Source organism: Carlito syrichta, unplaced genomic scaffold, assembly GCF_000164805.1.
Source record: "Carlito syrichta isolate Samal-C Ts95f unplaced genomic scaffold, Tarsius_syrichta-2.0.1 Scaffold305200, whole genome shotgun sequence".
Classification (NCBI taxonomy): domain Eukaryota; kingdom Metazoa; phylum Chordata; class Mammalia; order Primates; family Tarsiidae; genus Carlito; species Carlito syrichta.
In genome coordinates this window covers 396,242-420,444 of record NW_007249296.1, presented here as the reverse complement: position 1 = coordinate 420,444, position 24,203 = coordinate 396,242, and the positions used below count along the sequence as shown (strand labels likewise).

The 24,203-nt window shown below is 33.7% G+C and overlaps 1 protein-coding gene across 1 annotated transcript in view; it reads right to left on the bottom strand.

Annotated features, from left to right (window-relative positions):
* Positions 1–24,203, bottom strand: part of ADGRG6 (adhesion G protein-coupled receptor G6) — a 143,678-nt gene that overhangs the window by 115,370 nt on the left and 4,105 nt on the right. Inside the window, exon 2 of the mRNA XM_008061306.2 lies at positions 20,675–20,775. Within this exon, the coding sequence (XP_008059497.2) occupies positions 20,675–20,774 (100 nt within the window). The 5' untranslated portion in view covers position 20,775. The remainder of the gene's footprint in view (positions 1–20,674; positions 20,776–24,203) is intronic.

The window sequence follows — 24,203 nt, the reverse complement described above, 5'->3', positions numbered from 1 at the left end:
GCGTGGTAGCGCATGCCTGTAATTCCAGCTACTCAGAAGGCTGAGGAGGAAGGATCGCTGGAGCCCAGCAGGTTGAGGCTGCGGTGGCCGGGAGCGGCCACTGCACTCCAGTCTGGGTGACAGAGTGAGACTCCAACTCAAAAAAAAAAAAGTAAGACTTTTGTTTTATTTTAAGAAAATTGTTTTAACACAAGTTTATTGATTATTATAATGAGTCATGACTGGAGGCATATTTTAACTCAAAAATCTCCTAAAGAGTTAGAGAAAGAATGGAAAGGAATTCGGTGGTGGGAAAACTGATAAAGAGTTTTCCCGTTATAGAAATACCTGACTTCCAAATAGGATGAATAGAGAGATTGGTTACATCATCCTCTCCAAGAGAAACAGAGGGAAAGATGATAGGTAAGAAGTTCTTAGCATTTGTCACCAGGAACAGGCAAAAGAGTTCTGGTGTAACACAATTATGGAAAAATGTACTATATATTTTCTACAAATATCTAGTAGCTTACCTTCAAACTGAATTTAATAACAGTGTTCAGCCTTGGAAGGTTACTCTATAATTAAAATGTGTTTATTAGAGTTGATTTTCAGTGTTAATAAACAACATTTCCTAATGTAAAAAGTGAACTCCATTTGTTAAATTTGAATGAGGAGATTTTTCCAAATTACACAGAAAGTTGCTGTTATAGTACTTCCAGTTCCTCCTAGTCCTTAAAGACTTGTTAGAAAAAATAAAAACACCAAATTTCTATTTTTGCCTATCATTATTTAAATTAAAGCTATGATTCATTTGCCTCATCCTTTATTTTATGAAGCTTTAAAAATTAAAACATTTTTAGAAAAGTTATAATATCCCACTGATGATTACATTACATCTGAAAACAACTTAATAAAGTATAAATACTTAAACAAGTATTAGGGCAAGATGGAATACTAGTCTTTCATAATTAGACCAAGATGAGAAATTATACTTTCATAATACCCATGACTTGGTACTGAATCACTGAATAATAGTACTAAGATTTTTCTGGATGCTATCAGATTCTGAAAGAATGATCTATGTCAATTAATCTAAAAAGGATTCTTAAAGTGAAAACATTTTTAAATAAAAAACAAATGTATGCAAATACAAATCCCATAAGTCTATAAAAAAGGGTTCACAGCCAACTAACCACTCTCCCCCCTCCACATCACACACTCACACACCCTTCACTCTCACTTAACATGATTGTAGGCCCTTTTTGCAGATGCTTCTGTGATCACTTCAGCCATGAGGTCTCCGTCTCCACCTAATAACGGAGTTTTGATAACAGATGATCTCAGTCTCATAGTATGAGTTTGTTCTTGCACCATTAATTTAAAAGAACAGTGAACAGTCAAGGGGTACATAAGAACAAAACAACTCTGTTCTGTACAAGGAGTCGGCATTCAGCATGACACTCATCTTGAACCATATTCAAGACCAAAAAAAAAAAAAAAAAGAAGGAAAGAAAAAGCTGAAAGTCTGAAAAATCATGATCACGTTATATATTTATTGCAAACAATTAGATCCAATGAGATATGGCAATTATCTCTCTAAAATTCTAGTTAATTTTAAATTCCCATTTCATTTTGTATGGAAACTTTGAAAATTCACAAATTTGCAGCTATGAAAGAAAAGGAAAACACAACAAATGCAAATCTCTTATTAAGAATAACCTTTTATGTCAGGAGGAAATGCAGAGAAACAAAAAACAAAGTTTTGAATGTGTCTTAACACATGCCACTTTAAATATGCCTGCATTATCCTTCCAGAAACAACTTGTTTAAAATGAAGTAGAATTATTTTTAAGACATAGTTTTTCTAAAAATAATAAAACTACTACTCTTATCAGTCTTATTCATATTTTAATATTTGTATCTTACCCCAGTCTTCTGTATGCACGCATATCTTGCTAAAAGTACACCTAATATTTATTATTGATATTTTATTGTACCAAATTTATATATATATATTTCTACATTGTAATTGTAGTCATTTTGCCATACTTCATAAAACTATTCTGCATTAACAAAATTTTAGATGTTTTTCCTACCATAAATAGTATTAAATGAGTATCCTCACATGTGAAGTATTTGCTTCTATTAAATTATCTTCTTAAGTAAATCAATAATTAATCAAAAGCACAACATCATTTTCCTGGATGAATACAGCATGAACTATTTTTAAAAATCAGGTATCTACATTTAACTTTCACATAATATATCCATTAGGTATAAGAAAGTTAAAATCTAAAAATATTCATTGGGACACATTATGAGATAAATTAATAAAGATTTGAAACACTAACTACATCATGTTTCTAAATAATTAACTGAATACAGCTATGGGTACAAGTATTTTGATTTTAAATAGATACCGTGAATTTAGGAATATTTTGTCTCTAAAAAATTAAAAATTGTGGCCAGATGCAGTGGTTCATGCCTGTAATCCCAGCACTTTGGGAGGCAGAGGTAAGAGGATTGCCTGAGTCCCAGAGTTCAAGACCAGCCTAGGCAACATGGCAAGATCTTGTCTCTACAATAAATAAAAAAAATTAGTCAGGTGTGGTGGCGCAGGCCTGTAATCCCAGCAATTTGGAAGGTGGAAGGATCCTCTGAACCCAGCAATTCGAGGCTGCAGTAGACATGAGCATGCCACTGCACTCCAGCCTGGGCGACTGAGACTCCGACTCAAAAAAAAAAGTCAAAAATTGTATGTCTAAAATGCACTAATTCATTCTGTTGCTACCAAATCCACTTAATGCCCTGGAGCCTGGTCCCAAGATTCTGTTAAGCTATGAGCCTCATGGGAGATGCAAAGAATGTATGTAAAGGCAGAGATGGATGGAAGCTCTAGTAGTTCTCAGCTCCTATGGGGGGGCGGGGGAGAAGGTAGATCATGGTAGATGGATATCCTGGGAACAAACACCTACCACAGTAAAAAAAAAAAAAAAAAAAAAGAAAGAAAAAAGAAGAAGTAAACTTCATGGTCTTTTAGACATGCTGTTATAAGTGCAGGGTTCCTATGTTTCCAATGACTTGGGAAGATTTTCTCAGATCCTATGTAACTTTAGGTATACATCAATAGAGACAAAATGACTGCAGAATGAGCCACCCAGGATTTGCAGCACTCTGAATAATTCAAGTAAATATGCTCCCAATATGGTAACTAGAGTGCCAGCATGTTCTGTTTGTTTTCAACGCAACTTCTCTGCCCTTCCCATCAAACCTATAGAGTAGATGAGTTACCTTAACTCCAAATATCTTCTTTTAAATAACATGCTTTCTAGCCAGGTGTGGTGGCTCACACCTGTAATCCCAGCACTTTGGGAGGCAAGAGGATTGCCTGAGCCCAGGGGGTCGAAGACCTCATCTCTACAATAAATCAAAAAATTAGCCAGGCATGGTGGCACACACCTGTTGTTCCAGCTACTTAAAAGGCTGAAGCAGAAGAATTGCCTGAGCCCAGCAAGTCAAGGCTGTGGTGGCTGTGAGTGCGCCACAGCACTCCAGCCTGGGCAACAAAGTGAGACCCAAACTCAAATAAATAAATAAATAAATAACATGGTTTCTACTGGAGTACTTATACTCTCTTGGTTCCTACTGCAGTACTTATGCTGTCTTGGTTTTGTGCAGAATACAAAAATAAAGACAACATACCCTCTACTTTTAGGCACTAATAATAAGGGAGAAAATACAAACATATTAATAATCATAAAACACAATATGGCAACAAAACATAGAGTAAGTGCAAATGATAATACGATTTAAAGAATGGAGAGAAAAATTAGACAGTCAGAAAATACTTTGCTGCTCCATTTCTACTTTTAAAATGCTATCCAACAGGTAGTTTCATGGGTATACAAATATATGAAAATTAAGAAGAAAATAATCTACCTATCTCTCTAGTCTCATTTTAAATGCTCCCCACATGAAGAGGCATTTCAGACAAGTCTTGAGATGGGGAAGCACTGTATTAGGTAGCAAAGAAGGAGAAAGGAGTTTAGGCTGAATAAATGGTATGGAGGCAAAGAAGTTCATGGAAGGTCAGCAAAAAGAAAAAAAGTTTCTCAATGTATGTATGTTAGATGATATGGAAATAGTGGAAATAGTTTAGAAAGTATTAGCTGAGGATATATGATGAGAGGCCTTAAACACCAATCAATAAAAGCCGTGCTTAACTTGGCAATTGAAAGCTCTTCAAAGTTTCTGAGCAATAATTAGACTTTAAGAAATGTTTATATGAAAGTGGTTTATTGCTAGATTGCAGAAGAAGAAGGGGAGACCACAGCATCGGTTTATCTGTTATTACAAAAGCTGAGGCAAGAGGCAATGAGGGCAACTGCCTCACTGCAATAACGAAGCAACATATTGTCTCAATGCAATAAGGTCCTGCATCGGAATAAAGGACATTCTAAACAACAAAGGTATGTGAAAGATGCTCCCATATTGAGCAATGGGTTAGATCTCAGAGAGGTGTTGCCAAAGAAGTGCCAAAGGCATCTCTGCCATTTTGATTCTAGAAGGATGAAAAACGGTGATATTAACCCATGAAGCTAGGAAAAGGCAGCTTAGATTTAAGAAGAACTTAGATTGCAACACAGAGGATAAGAAGCTGTCCTAGTCAGCCTGCAGCAAAAATATGGTATAAAAGGTACAAATATGAGATACAAAGTGGTATACCAGTATAGGTCAGCTCCATTATACCATCATGCACCCCATACCATTTCCGTCAATGACAGTCCACATACATGATGGTGGTCCCATTAGAGTACAACCCATATTTTGACTGTAACTTTTCTGTGTTTCAATATATTTAGAGGCACAAGTAGTTACCATTGTGTTACAATTGCCTACAGTATAGTAACGCTGTACAGGTTTTTAGTCTAGGAGTAATAGGCTACACTACATAGCCGAGGAGTGTAATAGGACACTTTATGACATTCACACAATGGTAAAATTGTCTAAGGACACATTTCTCAGAACTTTGTCACTAAATAATGCATGACGGTAATCTCATGGGACCATCACATGCATCTGACAATTAAGTTTGTGAACTTGCTATCATGCATTTACGTTGGCAACAATGTACAAACAACTTGGTAAGGTTTCATAACCCTGGCATATTAGTGTCTCACAGATGTGTTCATGTCAACATATGATGGTGTTTTGCTGAGCGGCGGGGACAGAAAGCATCACTGATGGAGAGGTCATGATGGCCAGTAAAGAGCAGAACTTATGAAAACATTGCAAAAATTTGTCGAATTGTGCATGAAAAATCATTGGCTGACTGTGAGAAGCATACCAGACCAAATAAACATCAATAGAGAGACAGGAAAATATTCACTGAAAATCTTGGCATGAGAAATGTGTGTAAAAATGGTCCTGAAGGAGCTCTTGCATCATGACAATGCACCAGTTCACACAGCACTGTCTGTGAGGGAGATTTAGCCAGCAAAAAAATAACTGTATTGGAACACCCTTTCTACTCACTTCATCTGGCCCCTAATAACTTTTTTCTTTACCTGAAGATAAAGGAAATATTAACAGATGATATTCAGGACATCAAAGGTAATGCGACGACAGCTCTGATGACCATTCCAGAAAAAGAGATCCAAAACTGCTTTGATGGATAGACTAAGCACTGGTATTGGTGCACAGCTTCCCAGGGGGAATACTTTGAAGGTGAACATAGTGATATTAAGCAATGAGGCATGTAGCACTTTTTCTAGAATGACTTTGCGAACTTAATTGTCAGACCTTGTACTTGCCCATGGTCTGTCAGTGACTGAAATGCCATTATGTGGCACAGAACCACGTAACTATTAACACAGGTCCTTCACAGCAAAACATCTGCTAAAACAGAGTAATTTTAAACTTGAGAAATGATACCTGACTTTAAGATATAAAAGTTGAGCTTTTTTGTAATACTTACTGAAGTTCAAAATTAAAACACTTTTTATCTTTTGAATTTATTAAATTATACACAGTACTTTTTGAAATTATTCATCCAATAAGGATACATCCTCACTTTTATGAGATGTTTTGTATAATCTGTGAATCAACTGGGATTTTATTAACAGTTGATGATTATAGGTTCTATTATTTTGCATCAATCAATAGTCCATTCTCATGACATTCCTCCTAAGCAAAAATAAAAAAAATAAATAAATGACATTTATCCAGAAGTACAGTCACTGCAGGTGCTTCTTCAAAAATGAGACTGTCTTGACTGATGCTTTCAACTCACTACTTACTCATGTACCTCTCAAGTCAGTAACCAGGAGAGAACAAATAACCCCTCAGAAGTTGCTCCACCATGTGCCAAGTAACTATAGGTCAGAGTTTGATTGAAATTTACTTTCTGGCTCATGCTCTATATTTACTGAACAATCAATCATCTTTACAAAGAGATGTGTGGAGTTTCTCACAAAGATCTGTGAAATGAGGACAAATCACTTTATAGTAAATAAATGATAAACCACTCTGTTAAAGTAAATCAAATAAACAGAAAGACAAATATACATGCAATAATAATGATAAATGGCATGAGTTTGCCTGAGCCACTTATTTTTTATCTTTAATTTTTATTAATGATGACAAGTCAGAAATACCAATAAGTCTCCCCATAAGGTCCTAGTTAAAAAGCAAAATTCAATATATGTATGAAAAATACTAATAGAAAAATAGTATGCTGAATGCTACATTCTTTTTTTAAACAGGGAAAGAAGTTCTTAAGAAAATGTGCTGTCAGGCAAAGGTAGAATAACCCAAATTTTTGAATGTGTATAGAGACTAAAGGAGAGTGAGGTGGAAGCTTACACTTGAGCTAAGCGAAGCTTATAACTTTGCAGAAATGGGTTCCCTCTTCCCCTCAAAATATTCTTAACTACTAAAAATATCTGAATAAACATAACTGACACAAATATAGGAAAACTACATATTCCTTTCTTACTTTCATACTTTCCAGTCAAAATAATCCAACAAATATAACAAAGAATTTGTGTTATAGAAAGCCATTATTTAATTATTGATAGAGCTGGTAGCATCTTGATAGTTCTGGGAGAACCAGAATTCTGTTTATTGTGCCCTAAGTCTATTACCAGTATTTTTTAATTAGATGAGATTGTTTTAATTGAGGTATAATTTATATACTATAAAATGAATAGATTTTAAGTGAGCTGCTGGATGAATTCTGATAAATGTATACCTCTGTGTAATTACATTCCAATAAAAATTTGGAACATTTCCATCAACACAGTATATCTTACTGTATCTTCCAGTCATTTGCTCCCTAGAGGCAACAATGTTCTGATTTTTATCATTATAGTTTAGTTGTGATTATTCCATAACATCATATAAACAGAATCATAGAGTATGCACTCTGTGTCCTTTTTTTTTGTTCAACATATTTCAGAGATCCCCATTCATATTCTTGCTTGTATCAATAGTTCATTCCTTTTTTGCTGAGTAATATTCTACATTATGAATATACCAAAATCTGTTTATTTACATGTTGATAGATATTTGAGGTTTTTTCTTTTTTACTTTGTTACTACTTAAAGAATGATGCTATAAAATTATTTATACAACTTTTTTGGCACAAATGTTTTCATTTCACTTATGTTGCACATATACCCAATAAAATTATTATTACATCATAATATATATATAACTTTATAAAACTATTGAATTGTTTTCCAAAGTGGTTGTACCATTTTACAATTGTTCCGTCGATTTATGAAAGTTACAGTTATTCCCCAACTTTATCAACACTAGTAATTTTCAATCTCTTCAATATTAGGCACGTTTGTGGAAATAAAGTGATATTTCCAGTTTTCAAGGCAAGATTATCACCAGTCAAACCAGTTTTTTTATGCAAAAGCATTAATCACTAGAAATAGATTAGGGAATTTGATATACATAAGCAATAGCATTGTATAAGTGGGGACCCCCCCAAAAAATGGAATTTTTTTTGGAGGGTGGATCCCTTATAGTATAGGCTTCCCCCACTAGGTAAGTATTCTAGGAACCCATTGGCATCAGTGTACCTGCTAGTGTTGGTACCAGCTAGTGTTACTGTAAGAGACTGTGTTTGTCTTCACTCCGGTGAATTTTTATTTGGAGATTCAACACATTTGCCCATTTCATGATAGGTGATTTACCAGTGTACCTGCCCATACCACGCTGAGTGTTCAGCATTTTTTGACCCAAAACAGCATACCCCCATGTCCCATCCTTCCTATTTACTCCATCCCCCTCCCAAGCAACTTTTTTTGTTTCCATGAAAAAAGTCCTTAAACGGAAACATTTTGCCAATGTGGAAAAGGTGAAACAACAAAATGGCAGAAGCACTAACAGGCATCAAAACTGATGAGTTCAAAAACTGTTCTGAGCAGTGGAAAAAGCATTTCAGTAGGTGTATTGCACCAAACAGAGAGTACTTTGAAGGTGACTGAAGTTTAAACATATAAGAATAAATGCACAATTTTTATAAATAAATTCTGTTCTTTGGGGTCACCCCTTAAATACACACCTATGTGTATGAACATACACATAAAATAAAGGAATATTATAATCATACCCAAATCAAATTATAAAAACAATCAGTATGCATTGATTTTAGTATTATGAAATCAATACATTCTTATTGTTGGAAATATAAAAATATGATAAAAAAGAAAATATCTAAATCTTAAAAGTATGGAGATTATTATCTTGTCATATTTCTATTTATCTATTTATGAACTTTAACTATCATATAAAAGACTATACTACTCATAGTTTCATGTCCTGTTTTTTCAATTACATTTTTATCTTAATCCCATTTCACTAAACATTTGTAAAAATTAAGTATGGCTCTATGTATCTTTCAAAATTTAAATATACCGTAAGTAGCTAACCTCCTCTTGGTAAATATTTAAGTTGTCTTTAATGTTTAATTATTATAACTATTTCTGTGATGAAAAATTTATATGTATGATTACCCATGGTCATCTACTGGTCAAAGGGTTTGAAAGGTTTCATAGATATTATAAAATACATTCGCTTTTTAATATTTCTTATTATACTGATATATATTATATTTACAGAAAGAGGAGAATATAAAATAACAAATCAATTCACAGGCTCCTTTCTCAACCTGTTGGATTAACTCAAATAGAGTTGTACCACATTCATCTATTAAAAAATAAGAACTGAAGTTCATTTTTGATCAAGTGAAGTCTGTGCTATGCAGCCAGTAAAACAGATATCAAGCATCCATTGTAACCACTTCTAACCACCTTCTGCCTGATTTTGCTAGAAACAGAAGTCACGAGATCAGACACACAGTTTTCACTATGTGTATTAGCTGTGTCCCCTTCTACAACCCACAGGGAACAAAGCCCCAGTATACACTGACAAGGAATTCTAATGGTAAGAGAACATTTTTGCAAACTCATTCAAGAGTCAGAATTTTAAACTCTTGTTCCTGTATATCAAATTACTCAGTCAAATTAGCAGTGCTATTGATGTCAAAAGCAATTATTTCACCCCCATCATTAGTTCAGCTGCATCAACAACAACAACAAAAAAATCCTTAATCCTTGGTATGTGCTATTCAAGTTTAAGTAAATATCCAACATACATTTAAATTTTTTAAATATGTTTCTCAAAGGCACATTTTTTCTCTCAAACAATACTTTTATTTTTCACCTGAAATATCCAACAATGTATTTTCTGGTTTTATTTCTGACTAGAATTACTAAAATTTAAAATACTTCTGAAGTACTATGGTCTTTTTTAAAATATGAAGAGCTCCCTTTTACATATGGGGAAAACAAAATTATGTAAGTTCATTTTTATTATTAGATTTCAAGTCTAATTTTTTCCCTCAATATGAACACCAAAAATGGTTTAGTTTATATATTCTTCCCTAAAAAGTTAAAAAAAACTGCTAACATGTTTTAACAAAGCTCAATGAATTATATTTTTTCCTGAACAAAACAGTAAGTTACATCTTACAGCACTAAATATTGCTATATTTCTACTAGCCACAGCTGGGAGTTTTAAACTTAAATTAGCTAAAAGTTCCCTAATCAAACTGTTTCCAAATATAATTATAATAAAGATAAAAACTGTTGTGAAATAAACCCAGGCATGGATAGTGGACAGAGAATAAAGGTAAGTCTTTCAGTTTCACTTGAATGAACCACTTTGAAATAAATATCCTACTCTGTCTTAGAGAAAAATTGAAGAAATGATGCAAAGATTGAAAAGTATTTAAAAGGGAAGAAATAGTAATGGGAAATGAAACCAACTAGTCAAATCAGGTTGCAAATCTGATTTAAATGAGGGGGGAAAAAGTCATGCAAGTAGAAAGAAGTCAGAGGTACTTAAAGGAACAATGTGAGGAATACAAAAAACTTCATGCAAAAAGGCGTGCTCTCAAAAGCTGAATGTAAATACAATGAATTTTAAATTAGTTATCTCATTTTGTGACACAATTTCATCCTAAACCAGACTTCCTATGAAAAAGAATGTTTTTGTCCAATTAACAACAAACATTATTGTAGTAAATATATTCTGTCTACTTAACATTTTTTAAATTAAAAAAAAAACAACAAAAAACTTTAGAGCCATTCAGACTACTCAGGAGATCTTTAAAGTTTTAAAGAACTGCAACATGATTGCACACACAGACCAACACAGGTGCACACACACATATAATTGATACTTTTTAATGCAACTTAAAAACAGAGTAATTTTTTTTAAGGACAAAAAAGTAGTAAATGTAAACATGGGACTACTCGTTCAAGATATGTATAAATGAAGAGATGAGGAATGAAAATGGTAGCCTAAAAGAACAAAAGTGCTGAGGGAAGATGGGAAGTTTTTTTTCTTTATTGTGAAGAGAAAACATCTGAATATATATGTAAACTAAGCTGGGGAAGGTATATACCAAGAGAAATAGTTTAAGATACAAGTAATAATGGAAAAGATACAAGTTCTGGAAAAGATACCAAAGGAAGAAGGGAATGGGGAATAAGTGAAATAATTTCAAGAAAGTAATTGCCTTTTTCGCTTTTCAACAAAAATAGATGTAAAAAAAGGAGTGTATGTTTTAATAGTGATGAGATTATTTTAGCACTAAAAAAGGTGTTTCCATGAAAAGGTTAGCTCTTGGAATAAGTATAAACTTAAAGCGAGAAAGAGAGAGAGAGAAACTATTCTATTTATTATATGCATTTAGATTGACCATTTTCTTCTTTGGGAACAAATAATTATGGTAAAGTTTTATGAAATTTTCTCTTTCAAATAGCTGGTCCTTCACAAAGAACAAAAGGGAATGACTCATTCGTTTTAAAAAAATCAACATTGTACTTGGGCTAAGCACAAATTTATTCTCTTAAACAAGTGAATATCAGTGGCAATCCTATTTTTGCTAAACAAAAATATATAAATTCTTTAATTTCTGCAATCTGTCAACATTTAATTGACACCCTACTATCTGGCAGAAAATTGACAGAACATCACAAACCTAGTGAATTTCAAAAGCATATAAGTTAAGGATGTGGACCTCATCCTATGGACAATGAGAACAACCTTCAAGGGAATTGAATCAGGCAAGTGACATGATTCCAACTGTGGTTTATCAGAAACACTGGGAGAGAGTAAATTTGGTTTAAGTGAGGGAGGAAAGAGTCAGATAAGCTGCTTGGAAGTTGAAGCACCTAAAGAAACAATTTGGAGACATGAAAAACTCCATACAAACAAGGTATGCTTTCAAAAGTAGAGAATAAATAGACTAAATTTTAAATTATTAGTTATCCCATTTTGTGAGACACAATTTCATGCTAAGCCAGACTTCCTATGAAAAAAAGGGTTTTTTGTCCAATTTACTTTGGATGCAGGAAGTTTACTTAGGAGCTCTTAAAAGGGAGAAGAGCGCCTCAGAGGCAATGGTTGCAAAGACATAGCAAACATTTTTGATCTAGATTCAGCAACGCTTGGTCACAACTAAAAATGGGTCTGAGCAAAAAGAGATGGTATCAAGGGTGCTTGAAGTGCTATTTCTATCTCCAGGTTTTTGATATGTGTACAGTACTGTTCACCCATGAGGAAACTAAAGCTGCCGTTTGCTTATGTATGACAGAGGAAAAAAAGCATACAACTTTAGATTTGACAAACAGAAAACACTTCTGTCATGGAGTAAACTACCTACAGCCCTAGGGACGTTCTTAACCTTGGTGCCCTTCAGCATTCATCTTCATCTTTGATTGCACCTACCTTGCTGAATTATAGCTAGCAGCGACAGGTCTATCTCCCCTAGTGGACTGGAAAACCTCATCCATCTTTGTCAGCATCAGGCCTTGCATGAAATCCTCCAGTCTGGTCTTCTACCTACTTGTGTACTCTCATTTCTTTCTCTCTTCTACAGAGGCTCTTTATTCTAATAACAAGCAGTATGCATGCTTCTTCAAAGTCATTTTCAATGCATCCTTGTGTTTGTCCTTGCCTCTGCCCCTTTCTCGGTCTAAATCACCCTTCTCCATTTCCACACTCATTCTCCATCTTCTCATTTTCTGTTATCATCAAGGCTGATCTACCATTCCCAGGGCTGCATCAGTTTTACAGCTAGACATTCAATCTGACTGTAGGGAAATCTGCTCAAATGGCCAAAAAAGAAGACCTACCAGTTTTTAAATTTTGTTCACCACCTTGCTAGAAGAAACTATTTTAACATTATCTGTTCCATGAGAACTTTTCTAAGATCTCTTCTATCGTTTGACATCACGCTTGCAATTCTACTAAATAATATAGCACACTACATTCTGTTTTTTTTTTTTTTTTTTTGCTCCTATCAATCTCTCCAACAAGGCTGAAACTCTTTAACATTAAGGACCATGATTTAGTTTTGAATAACCAAGACTCTGAAACAAGCATGAGAAAGATATTGATCTACAGATAGACATATAGATATAGATACACATACAAAATGCTCATGTATTATTAGCCTTTAGATTTTAAAGGAGTCTAATATAGCAATATTAACCCCATGTTCTCTGTTACTCCTTTAAGTACTATAGTGCTTTCACAAATGTTTAACATATTTTAATAATAGTGAGGAAACAGAGAGACTCTGATTAAGAACACCTAACTCTTCAATCAGGAGCTCCTACTAAGGGAAATCCAAAATCTCAGTAAGATAAATTGAAAAGCAATTCAATTCATTCATTACACATTTACTGAACATGTCTTTTGTGGTGTCACAATCAGCAGTATTATGTTTGCAAATAGGCACCTCCTTAAATACAGAAAATAGCTTAAAATTCAGAGAGAACTTTCTTCTGAAATGGTTAATAAAAGAGGCAGCCTTCTCTAATGCGTGAGTTTATAAGATATGCAAGCAAGAAGAGTAATGAGAGCCCTAACCAAACACCAACTACAAGTAAAGCATCAGAGCTTACCAAACTGGAAGGAAAAAGTCCTATGTTAACTTAGTAAAGGCTCTGAGAGCAAAACCATAAGTCCCATGGTTTAGCGAAGCATTAGGTTGTTAGCAGTATTGAAACAAAAATCTCACGATCATGAGCTTCCTACAAGTAACAGATTTTCATGTTATCATTCTAAAGAAAGATGAGGTTAGTCGTGCAAATAAATAACTAATAGTGACCTCTGATAAGCCAGCGGGGGAGACAATTAGTGTACACAGTCCGACTAAGAATTCTAGAAAAGATGGGAGGCCACATTTCCACAACTTCAATGTGCATATTTGGAGCTCATTCTTTGGGGGGTGGGGCAACACTGAGGCAAATTATCTCTAAAAGTCTAGCCTTTCACCCCTATAGCACCATTACTGAAGCTATTGATATAACTGTGATCAGAAACTTTCATCCTCTGCCTTAAAATTCTGTTCAATAAAGCAAGTAATCCAGCAAAAATGTACTTATACTCAAGTGAGCAGTATCAATTGTACATTATACCATATTTCTGAGCATATACTTGAGGCATAAAACTGATAAAGGAAGGACAGATGAAAGAAACTGAATGTGTACAAAAGCAGTGATTAATATTCCCAGAGTAATTTCTTTTTCCAGCTATATATTTCACTTCAATACTACCTTTTAAAGTTTTAACCAGGTAAAGAATCTTCTAGAAGGATCCTTCCATTTGCAAAAATTATAAGTATTTAAAATTATGAGTATGCTCATTCTTATAGCTTTGCCCAAACCAATAATAGTGATTAGTATAATTTTATGAGAAGAAAAAAATCCCAATTTTTAAATGGGCTCTAGTGCAAACATTTTCTCTCTTTTATATAAATCAGCAGCATCAAACTTGAAAGAGAATGTATAGGAGGGAGGCATCTATTTTGACACATAATAGTTGATCTATTGCAGAAAGTTATGTAATTTTTAAAAAAAGCATATCATTTGTAAACCACAAGTTTAAGATGAATCTATAAACCAAGATATTGTGACATAACTACATTATAATTTGTACTATATTTCTGGGAAAGGATCTCATTCAAAAGGTTGTCTCAAATATTTTTATGATATTTAAAAATTAAGATAGTGAGTCTCAACCATAGAAATATGGTAGTCAGCCCCCACTGGGATACTTTACTCTTCTTTAAAGAGTTTTTCCTTAGATAGTTACGAAGGTTAACCTGAACTGGTGATAGCCACTACCCATCTGCTGACAAATGACCTTGTTTTCTTTTCAGGTGTTTAATCACCTTAGTTCAATGGAGGAGAAAGGATCTTTATGTGACTTTATGCCCACTGTGGGATGAATATATTTTTATCATCTAATCGCCAAACTTTGCTCCCCCCTGCTGCCCCACCCTGTAAAAATAAATTTACTCATTAAATTGAAGTATGTTTGGGTTTTTTCTCTTAGTTCCTCTCCATTTTGTTCTTTCCACATGCTTTACTTCCTGAACAAGATGATACTGCAACTTTAATAAAAACAGTGACAAAAAATACATACACTTGCTTAAAATAAAAAGGAAAACTCCTTAAAGAATTAGTCATTTGAAAGTGGTAGAAAATTTTGTACCTGCCAAAGTTTCAGAGTTGCTATGCACCTATCAAAGTCCAGAGCTTCCTAGGTTTATCTTGTTCCAGAAAGTTACCTGGCCAGTCTCAAGTTCTAGTTGTGTAATAAAGATAGCTACTAAAATAGAAAGGAAATGCACACAGAAGAAACTTTCAAGATAAACAATTAAAACTATGTGCACATAAAAATACAGACTGTATAGCATGCATAAACTCCATGAGTAAGCTGTAGACTAAGGAAGTTTTCAGATTTCTAGTACAAACTTCTCTCCATATTGAGATTCCTTCATATCTCAGTTGCCTGTGATAAGGGTATTTGAAGGACAGCTGGATTTATTTTTTGGCAACCAATTTTTAGGAAAATCATGTGGTACTTACAGTATCAACTCACTGGTTCTAACTGTTCTTTGAGATACTTGGAATAAGTCTGTTATCTCTTCCAAATTACCACTCTTCAAATATCTAATAAAGTCAATATTCTAAATCTAATAAAGTAATAAAGTCAATAGAATATTGGCTTTATTACTTAAAAGTGTGCTATTTCTCAAAATCAGTTTTTTTTTAAATTCAGCAGGATTTTTACTTTAAAAAAAACCCTCAAAACTAACAATGTTGTTTTTGATACAAAGAAAGGGATACAAATAAAGGGATTCCACAGTCACAGCCTGCCCCAAAGAAGGATTTCACATAACTCCCTGTAGACAGAGACCGCCCTGAAACATTCCTCAAATTGCTTAAGACTCATCACCATCCTGATCTGCCTGGTCCAGATACACTCTGTTCATCAATTCTCTCTAAATGATGACAACTAAGCCTGGAGACAAACGTAATCTGACTAGTGAAAAACAGGACTTGGTGTTGACATCCCTCTCTTCCTAATATTGTCTAAGTGGTATCAGTTTCATTAAGCAGCCACCATGCTTGGTCAGTTAAGATCATCACTGTGGTTCCAAGGTAAGTAATTACCATTCTACATTCATGCAATTGACTTTATAACTTCTCATGTAGGATTTCATATTTAACTACACCAAATTCACATCACCCAAAGGTACATAAAGGAAATTATCTAGAAAGATACATAAAGAAACATTTGTGTAACACTCTCTAGGCTTTAATTATTCAATTACATTGCCTTTTTTTAATCTGAGGTCTTGGATGGTTAAACAGACCTTTAGTTGAAAGCTTCAGACAGGAATTTGGAGTACTTTGACCCTGACTGAAAAATACACACACGTATACACATTTATCATGATATAAAAAAATAGTTTCTATAACTAGAACTTTATTGTTTACCTTCCAGATATATTTAGTAATTTTAAGTACACATTAGTACTAAAAGCGCTAAAGAAAACCCTTACAGATTTATAAGAGGATTATTTTTGTAGACATTTGAAAACCTTTAGATCAAAGATTAGAATGTGTTATCTATGTCTATTTCACACAAATACAGATTTCAATGATATTAAATAGTAATTACTCATCCCATGACCATAGGAAAAATTAACACACAAACAAAAATAAAATCTCAAGATTCTTTCTATCCAATCACCTGCCTTCCAAAACTTTGCTGTGCCCTGGGCTAGAAAGTACACAATCCAGGTCAGATTGTACTTTCAGAAACATTTTCTCTTTTAGCTGTTGATGTCTCATAGATAATAAGAGTAACACTATGCTTTAAAACAATCTGTTGATATCACTGATTTTCAGGAAAGACGGGAGACTCCTCAGTGCTCATGACTAAGACTATCTGTATGAAAACAGGCTCCTGGTTGCTTAGGGATTTATTGGCTCTTGGATATTTGTTTCCCACTCTACTTGAAGCCATAACCCTCTGTCTGCTTGAGATATCATCACTCACCTTCAGAGTCGTGGAGTGACATGCCACATAAAAAGAGGTTATTATATGAAATACCTTTTAGAGATTCTCACTAAGTGAAGAAAGCACCAGAATAACAATTAAGTGACTAACAAAGTTTAAATATTCATATACTTCAACAGTGTCTCTGGTTATTTTTTTTAAGTGGCTTAAAAAATAAAAAATAAAAAAATGAAGACATTTATGTGGCTTTATTTTGCTTTGCTTTTTTTTTTTTCAGAGAATATTACACACATTGTAAAAAGGCATAAAATTCAGAGGTGTATCAAGTTCCATCATTCTCCCTCCTTTCTTCAAACTGTCTCTAAGATAAACCATTTTTTACAGTCTTATACAAGCATATATCTAAATATGTCCCAGTTTTGTAATAAAACCTATTACAAATCCAAGATCATTTTGTAATGTTCTACAATTTGCTTTTTAATTTAACAGTATCATCATGGACAGTTCTCCAAGCAAATATACCACATTCTTTTGAAGGGCTGCACAGTATTTCATGGTATAAATGCAGAATAATTCATATAACCATTCCCCTGAGGGTAAACAATTAGTCTTTCCCAATTTTTTGCTATTACAAACCTATAGTTAACATACTGATACATATTTCTGTATTTATTATGTTTTTTATTTCTACAGGATAAATGTCTATATGTGGGAGTGATATACCAAGCAATGTACATATTCTTAATTTTTTTGAAATGTTGCCCAATTACTCTACCATAAGATACAGCCAACCATGTTAGTGTATGCCCTTTTCCCAACAATTTTGACACTGGATGTAATCAACTTTTCTAAATTGTTTCAAGCTAGTGGGTAAAGCAATCACATTTTATTGCTTTAATGTGCATTTCTATGGCATCAGTTTGAATATTCAATTCTTATTTTGTTGGAGTTCTTATTGAAAGTTATATTATCACTTGTCAAGAAACAATGAGCTATTTTTCTACATTACTATTTTAAATCTGGAGAGACATAAACCTTGTAATATTATTTGTTTTGTAAGTGTCCCATGAAAGCACAAATGTTAACTTACCTACTAGGAAACTTAACATTGTAATTATATTATATTAATTAAGCTGTGGGTGTTATTAGAATTAAACTATAGGATTCTAATTTTTAATCATCTGAACTAAGTGTCAACTTTAACAATCAAAAAAGGCTTGCCTATCCCTTAATTTAGCTATCACAGTTAAATTAACAAAGCATTAACACTCAGAATAACCAAACTCTACATATATTATCACTAAGGATATGATGTGATCCAGTAGGGCTCCTTTGAATTGAGGGATTGGAAAGGATTATCTGAGGTAGTAAAAATCAAACTGAGATATGAGTGTCAAAAAGAAAGAGGCATGTATAGATTACAGAGAAGAGCATACTAGGAAGGAATAGTCAAGGAAAAGAAAGGCCAACGTGTCTAGAAAATAGTGAGAGTGGGAGAAAACAGTAGAAGGATAGATTGGAAAGACTAAAGGACAAGAAGATTTTTGGGACAGAGGAACCTGGAGTCCTGTTTACACACATGAAGTTTAAAGCCAAGGGTAGATATATCCAAGGGTAGATGAGGATCAGAAACCCAAGAGGTGACTGTAGGGTCCAGGAAGGGGTCAGGACTAACCATACAGATTTAGGAAAAATTGGTCAAGATTCTATTTAAAGCAACTGGACTTGAGATCACCTGGGGGCATTCAAAGAAGCAAAAAAAAGTCAGCAAATGCGTAAATAGAGCTATAATACCACAGTTAAGTACTAAATAGTCTTAAAAAATATAGTGGTATTACACCTTGATTTATGCAAAAAATAAGATTTCTAAATTAGCTATGTCTGAAGTTGTAATATGCATTATGTTAAATGACTTGTTAGTTCATTTGAAGGAATCACATGCTGAGGTAACTTGTGAGGCAGAAATTTTATTTTAAAATATCAATAATAACCCCTAAAGTATTTTTGTAAGTTTAGATAGTCATGTGTGAGGTGGTGACACTTTACATGAGTAATGAATGATTAGAGAGATACAGATACAAAACATTTTGGCTTCATGAGTGAACACAGGAAATTGCCTGTCAAAAAAACTTTATTTGATGCACACAAAGAGTTGGGTAATGAAAGAAAAAAAAATTTTAATCTTGTTTGAGAGAGTAACTTAACAGATTTAAATACTTTGATTCCCATGACCCTAAGAATGAGCACCTCCTTAAATTTTGCACCCTAGGTGATTCTCTTGCCTTGGCCTTGTCCCAGCCAAGTTGATTTCTTTTAATTATTATAAAAACATGTGTTTCATTTCATTTATTCAAATTATTAAAATTCAAGAATGTGCATATACTAAAACATTGACATCTAAAATAAAAGGTACAAATTTGACATCTAAAATAAAAGGTACAAATATTTTTAAAGAAGCCCTAAAAATATATAAATGCATGACCTAACAAAAATGGAAGTAAATAGACTTCAACTAATTTTAATCTCATAATTTATCATGCATCAGATAGTTGGTTCTTGGAGAATCACTTTTAAAAAATTGTTAAATTTTATAAGAATCACTTATGAAAGTTACAAACCGTTCAATACCATACATCATAAAATCTGATATACATTTAATTTTCCAATCTCTTTACAAGTTTGTTGCCTCTTTCTGGAAATAATTAGTAACAGAAAGAGTGACTTTATAATGAAATTCTAGCAAATACAAAAGTTCACTGAAAGATCAGTTTTGTTTTGAAGTCATTAAACAAGTGCCAGGGATTTTTCAAGTAGCTGAAACTCTTATTTGATGGCTTGAAAAAAAAAAAAGTGTTTACATTTTAAATACAAGTTGAATGTCCTGATCAATAAATAAGCAATTTTAGTATATAATCTATAATCATGATTCTTTAAGAGTATTTTTATAATAATATAGATATAAGTATAAAATTTGTAGATCTTGATGAAACCCCAAGTAATAAATATATCAGACATCAAAAATGATTTTCTTGAAATGTTAGTTTTATTCTAAAGGAAAATATATTAAGATGAATAAATACACAAGGGGAAAACAAAGAGTAAAACAGAACGGACTTAAGATTTTGCTCATTTCAGTGACAAAACCAGATACTAAAGAAAGAGTTTACTTTTAAACGTCATTCATATTACTTGGTACCTGGTTGGCTTATTCATGGAAAGTTTATAGAAAATTTTATATTTTTTCTATATATATGTGAATAGAAAATTTAGTTTTCAACAACAGAAGGCTCTTATGTCAAAGTTCAGAAAAAAACTGTGATAACAAAAAAAAATAAACGTTTTAATTCCAAAAAACTGCAGTTAAAATTAACCTTTCCATATCAAGTAAACTAAATAAATTGCATAGTCTTTACTTTCCATAAATAACTATATGAACACTTGAAAAGAGAATTAAGTCTTGTATATTTATTCAATAGTAGAGGAAACAGCTAACACTTTTTAAAGGCTGTTTATGTAGTTATCTCATCACTCAATATGGACTAAATAAATAAAATTTTTAAAAAAGAGCAAAGATTAAAATAATAAACTCATTAGAAATAAAACAACAATCAAAGTAAAAGAATTTTTACAGAATTCAAAGAGGATAGAGAGATCATAAGAAAAAACCCTATAAGAACAAAAATGGGGGGGAAAGGCAACGAATTAAGGTTAGGTAACTTTAAAAAGTACATTATACTGCAGACAATGTAATCATTATTAAATTCAGAGTCTGAAAGAGAAAGAGTCTTACCTGAGTGAGGAACACATATAGTATAGAAAGCAAATAAGATTAGAAGGGGACTTGGCTTCCATTTCCAGTGGCAGCTCCACATTCCACCTGAATGAAACATCCTGCAACAAAAGAGAGTAGCCATCAAGACACTCAACATTCAGTAAAGCATTATGACAAATAATGTAAAAGTGTAGGCTTCCAGCAGGGACTGGAAAATAGAAACTTCTTCCACACTTGCTTCCAGATAAAGAAGGAGCATAAAAGATGATGATGACTTAATCACCCCTTCAAGCTAATTACCAAAAGAATAAAATTCACACATTTTATTTGCCACTTGGTGGCATCTTCCTTATCAGAATATATATACAATAGGTGATTTCTGCATGAAGAAATATTCAGATGAGTCAAGAAAAAAAATCATTAAAAAATAAAGCAATTTCAGCTTCAGCCTCATCAGACACATGCCTATCTGGATAACAGGTAGATGTTTATATAAGGCTTCCCTATAATCTCCCAGAAACTTAAACTTTAGGAAATGTCTTCCTTAACGAATGCCGCTTTACAAATGGAAATATTTATAATAAAACCAAATGGTCCAAGCTCTCTTCTTTCCTCTAAAATGAAACACTGATGCATTAACATTCCAGAAAGATTAAATTCTTTGTATATAACATTAGCTATCAATGTTTTTAAATGGCTAATAAATACCAAGTATTACAAAAACTAGTAATGACATTAGTTGGAGGTGCTTTGATACCTCAACTAACACTTTTGCAAAATGGTCTCATTTTAAACCAAAAGTTACATTTAATCGTGATTTGAAAAGGGCTCGGTGGCTCAGCCTGTAATCCCACGCCTTTGGGAGGCTGAGGTGAGTGGATTGCCTGAGCCCACGGGTTCGAGACCTGCCTGGGCAGCGACACCTCATCTCTACAATAAATCAAAAAATCGGCTGGGCGTGGTAGCGCATGCCTGTAATTCCGGCTACTCGGAAGGCTGAGGTAGAAGGATCGCCGGAGCCCAGCAGGTCGAGGCTGCGGTGGCCGGGAGCGGCCACTGCACTCCAGTCTGGGCGACGAGTGAGACTCCAACTCAAAAAAAAAAAAAAAAAAAAGGAAAGAAAGAAAAGGAACATCTACATTATATTAGCTCAAAACAATGGTATGAAACATTTCACTGAATCAGCACCAACAAAAGAGTCAAGCCAGCCAAGGGGGAAGCAATTATAAAAGTCAGTTATCAAAAAGGACCATAAATGGATTGGTGAGAAGGAGAGTTATGAGGCAGGAATATAAGTAAGTAGCAGTAAGAAATCATCAGGAAATCTTAAAATCCCCAAAGAAAGAAGTACTTTGCCTTTAAGTGATACCTAATAGTCTTTTTATTTCTAAAGAGAAGGGCAACTAATAAGATACTTTAGAGTCACAATATCTAATAAGATATTAGGGTCATAGTAATACCTTCCTTAAAACCAGAAGGTTGCTTACCTTGGTACAACTTGCAATTTTAAACAGAAAAGCAGAAAGAGAAACAGTTGAATGAGCAAAATTAGGCATCAGATGATTCCTGCACTTGTCTCAAGCCTGCATTTTGAATTTTTCTTTTACTGTAAGAGACCATCTCACAGCAAAGAGAACAAGCATTAGAGAAAGACAGACCGAGTTTGCTATTTATGAACGACGCAACCCTTGGGAAATGTACTTTATCACTTTGGGCCGTCTGTTTCTCACCTGTAAAATAAGGAACAGCAATGTAGCTAGTCCAGAGTTGCGGGGCTGATTAAATAAGATAATACCTTTTAAGAACAGTTCCTGACACTCAAGAAGCGCTTAATAGATACAAAATATTATTATTGTTACTTTCATTCCTGGCTTTCTCATGTAAGTGTGATATTCTGTCCACAGTGAAATCAAAGGAAAAGATTTAAACAAGAATAAAAAATAGGATTAACCTCATATGCCAACATCAATCAATTGACTTTATGGCCATTTCTGGGATCACCAGGGGACAGAAATGAAATTGGTTAGTCATGTCTGCTATGGATACAGAAATGCTAAATCGTGTCTGGAACTCATGCCATGTTTTTGTATTCGCCAAACTAGAAGTCCCAGCATCACCCAACTCTCCTGATGGAAATTCACAACTAGGAAAATGTTAAGAACTGCAGTGTATTTGTTGCATGAATGGCATGTTTTCAAATACATCTACCCACAATATTTGAAGCCAAAAGAAGTTACTGCTAATGAGAATTATGCTTTAAAAAGTAACCAATAATAATAATGAATGTGAACTCTAGAATGGCATCAACTTACATCCTGGTTTTTCTATAAACTACAGTTTGAAGGGCAAGTACTTAAACTTTGAGCCTATTCCTCTTCTGTAAATAGGATATTACCCACTAAAAACAAAACAAAACAAAAAAACTAGAGGTAACAGTGCATGACACTTAGTAGGGACTTTTAAAGTGATAGGTGATAAACTTTTGTCACATAGAAAGTTCACATATTTGGAAGAACAGGCTGATTTCCTATTGATGGTGGATGAATGAGTATGTTTCCAAAACAAAAGCACAATTATATATGGAAAGAAGTTTAGAGCAACAAGGATCAAAGAGGAAGGCTAATCCAACCTCCTTATTTCACAAAGGAAGAAACTGAAATTCAGAAAAATAAAGCAGCAGACCAATCAAACCTGGCAGCTAGCATTACAGATATTAACAGAATGAAATATCAGCCCAAGAACTCCCAGCTTCTTATTCTTTTTGGCACATGGCAATTATTCTTTATCAATATGTGAATAATAGTCCTCTCTTAAATTTGTATAATCTCTAAATAATACTCAGGAATTTATGCTCACTTGCTCAGCTACACTCAATACCACTTATTTTATATGCTCAAGCAACTTTGCTGTAAAAAGGTTCCAACATTTGGAGATTCCATATTCAATCTTGAAGTTGTTTCACCAAAGCTGTGTGCCATCCTATCAGGCAATAGTTGCAAATGACAACCATGGCTTGACACATGCCAAGTCTCAAGACTCTGTCACTTTGGACATAAATGGAACCCAGGACTCGACAAACACTTGTAAGCAAACATAAACCATATGACACACCAACTTTCATCCACTTCACTGTTTACAGAAGAACAGAAACAAATAAATTAAGAATAGAACAGAGGAAGGAAAGTTCTCTGTGCCTTCTCAAGGGATCACTTAGTGAAGACACATCTCTGAGATTTAAACAACTTTCTCACAAGAATGGAAAATCCTGAACAGGGTTACTAAGATTCTAAATAGGAACTACAAAGAATCAGCAGAGTCTTGCACCATTTTGAATGTGACCTAAAAGCTCTTCCAAAGAGTAAACAGGAAGATTTTTAAGAAAGGGAGTATCATCACAGACTTCTATATCTGAAAGGAATCTAAAAATTTCACAATAAAACCTACCATCTCACAGGCAAAAAAAATTAGGATACTAGCCGGGCTCTGTGGCTCAGCCTGTAATCCCGTGCCTTTGGGAGGCTGAGGTGAGTGGATTGCCTGAGCCCGC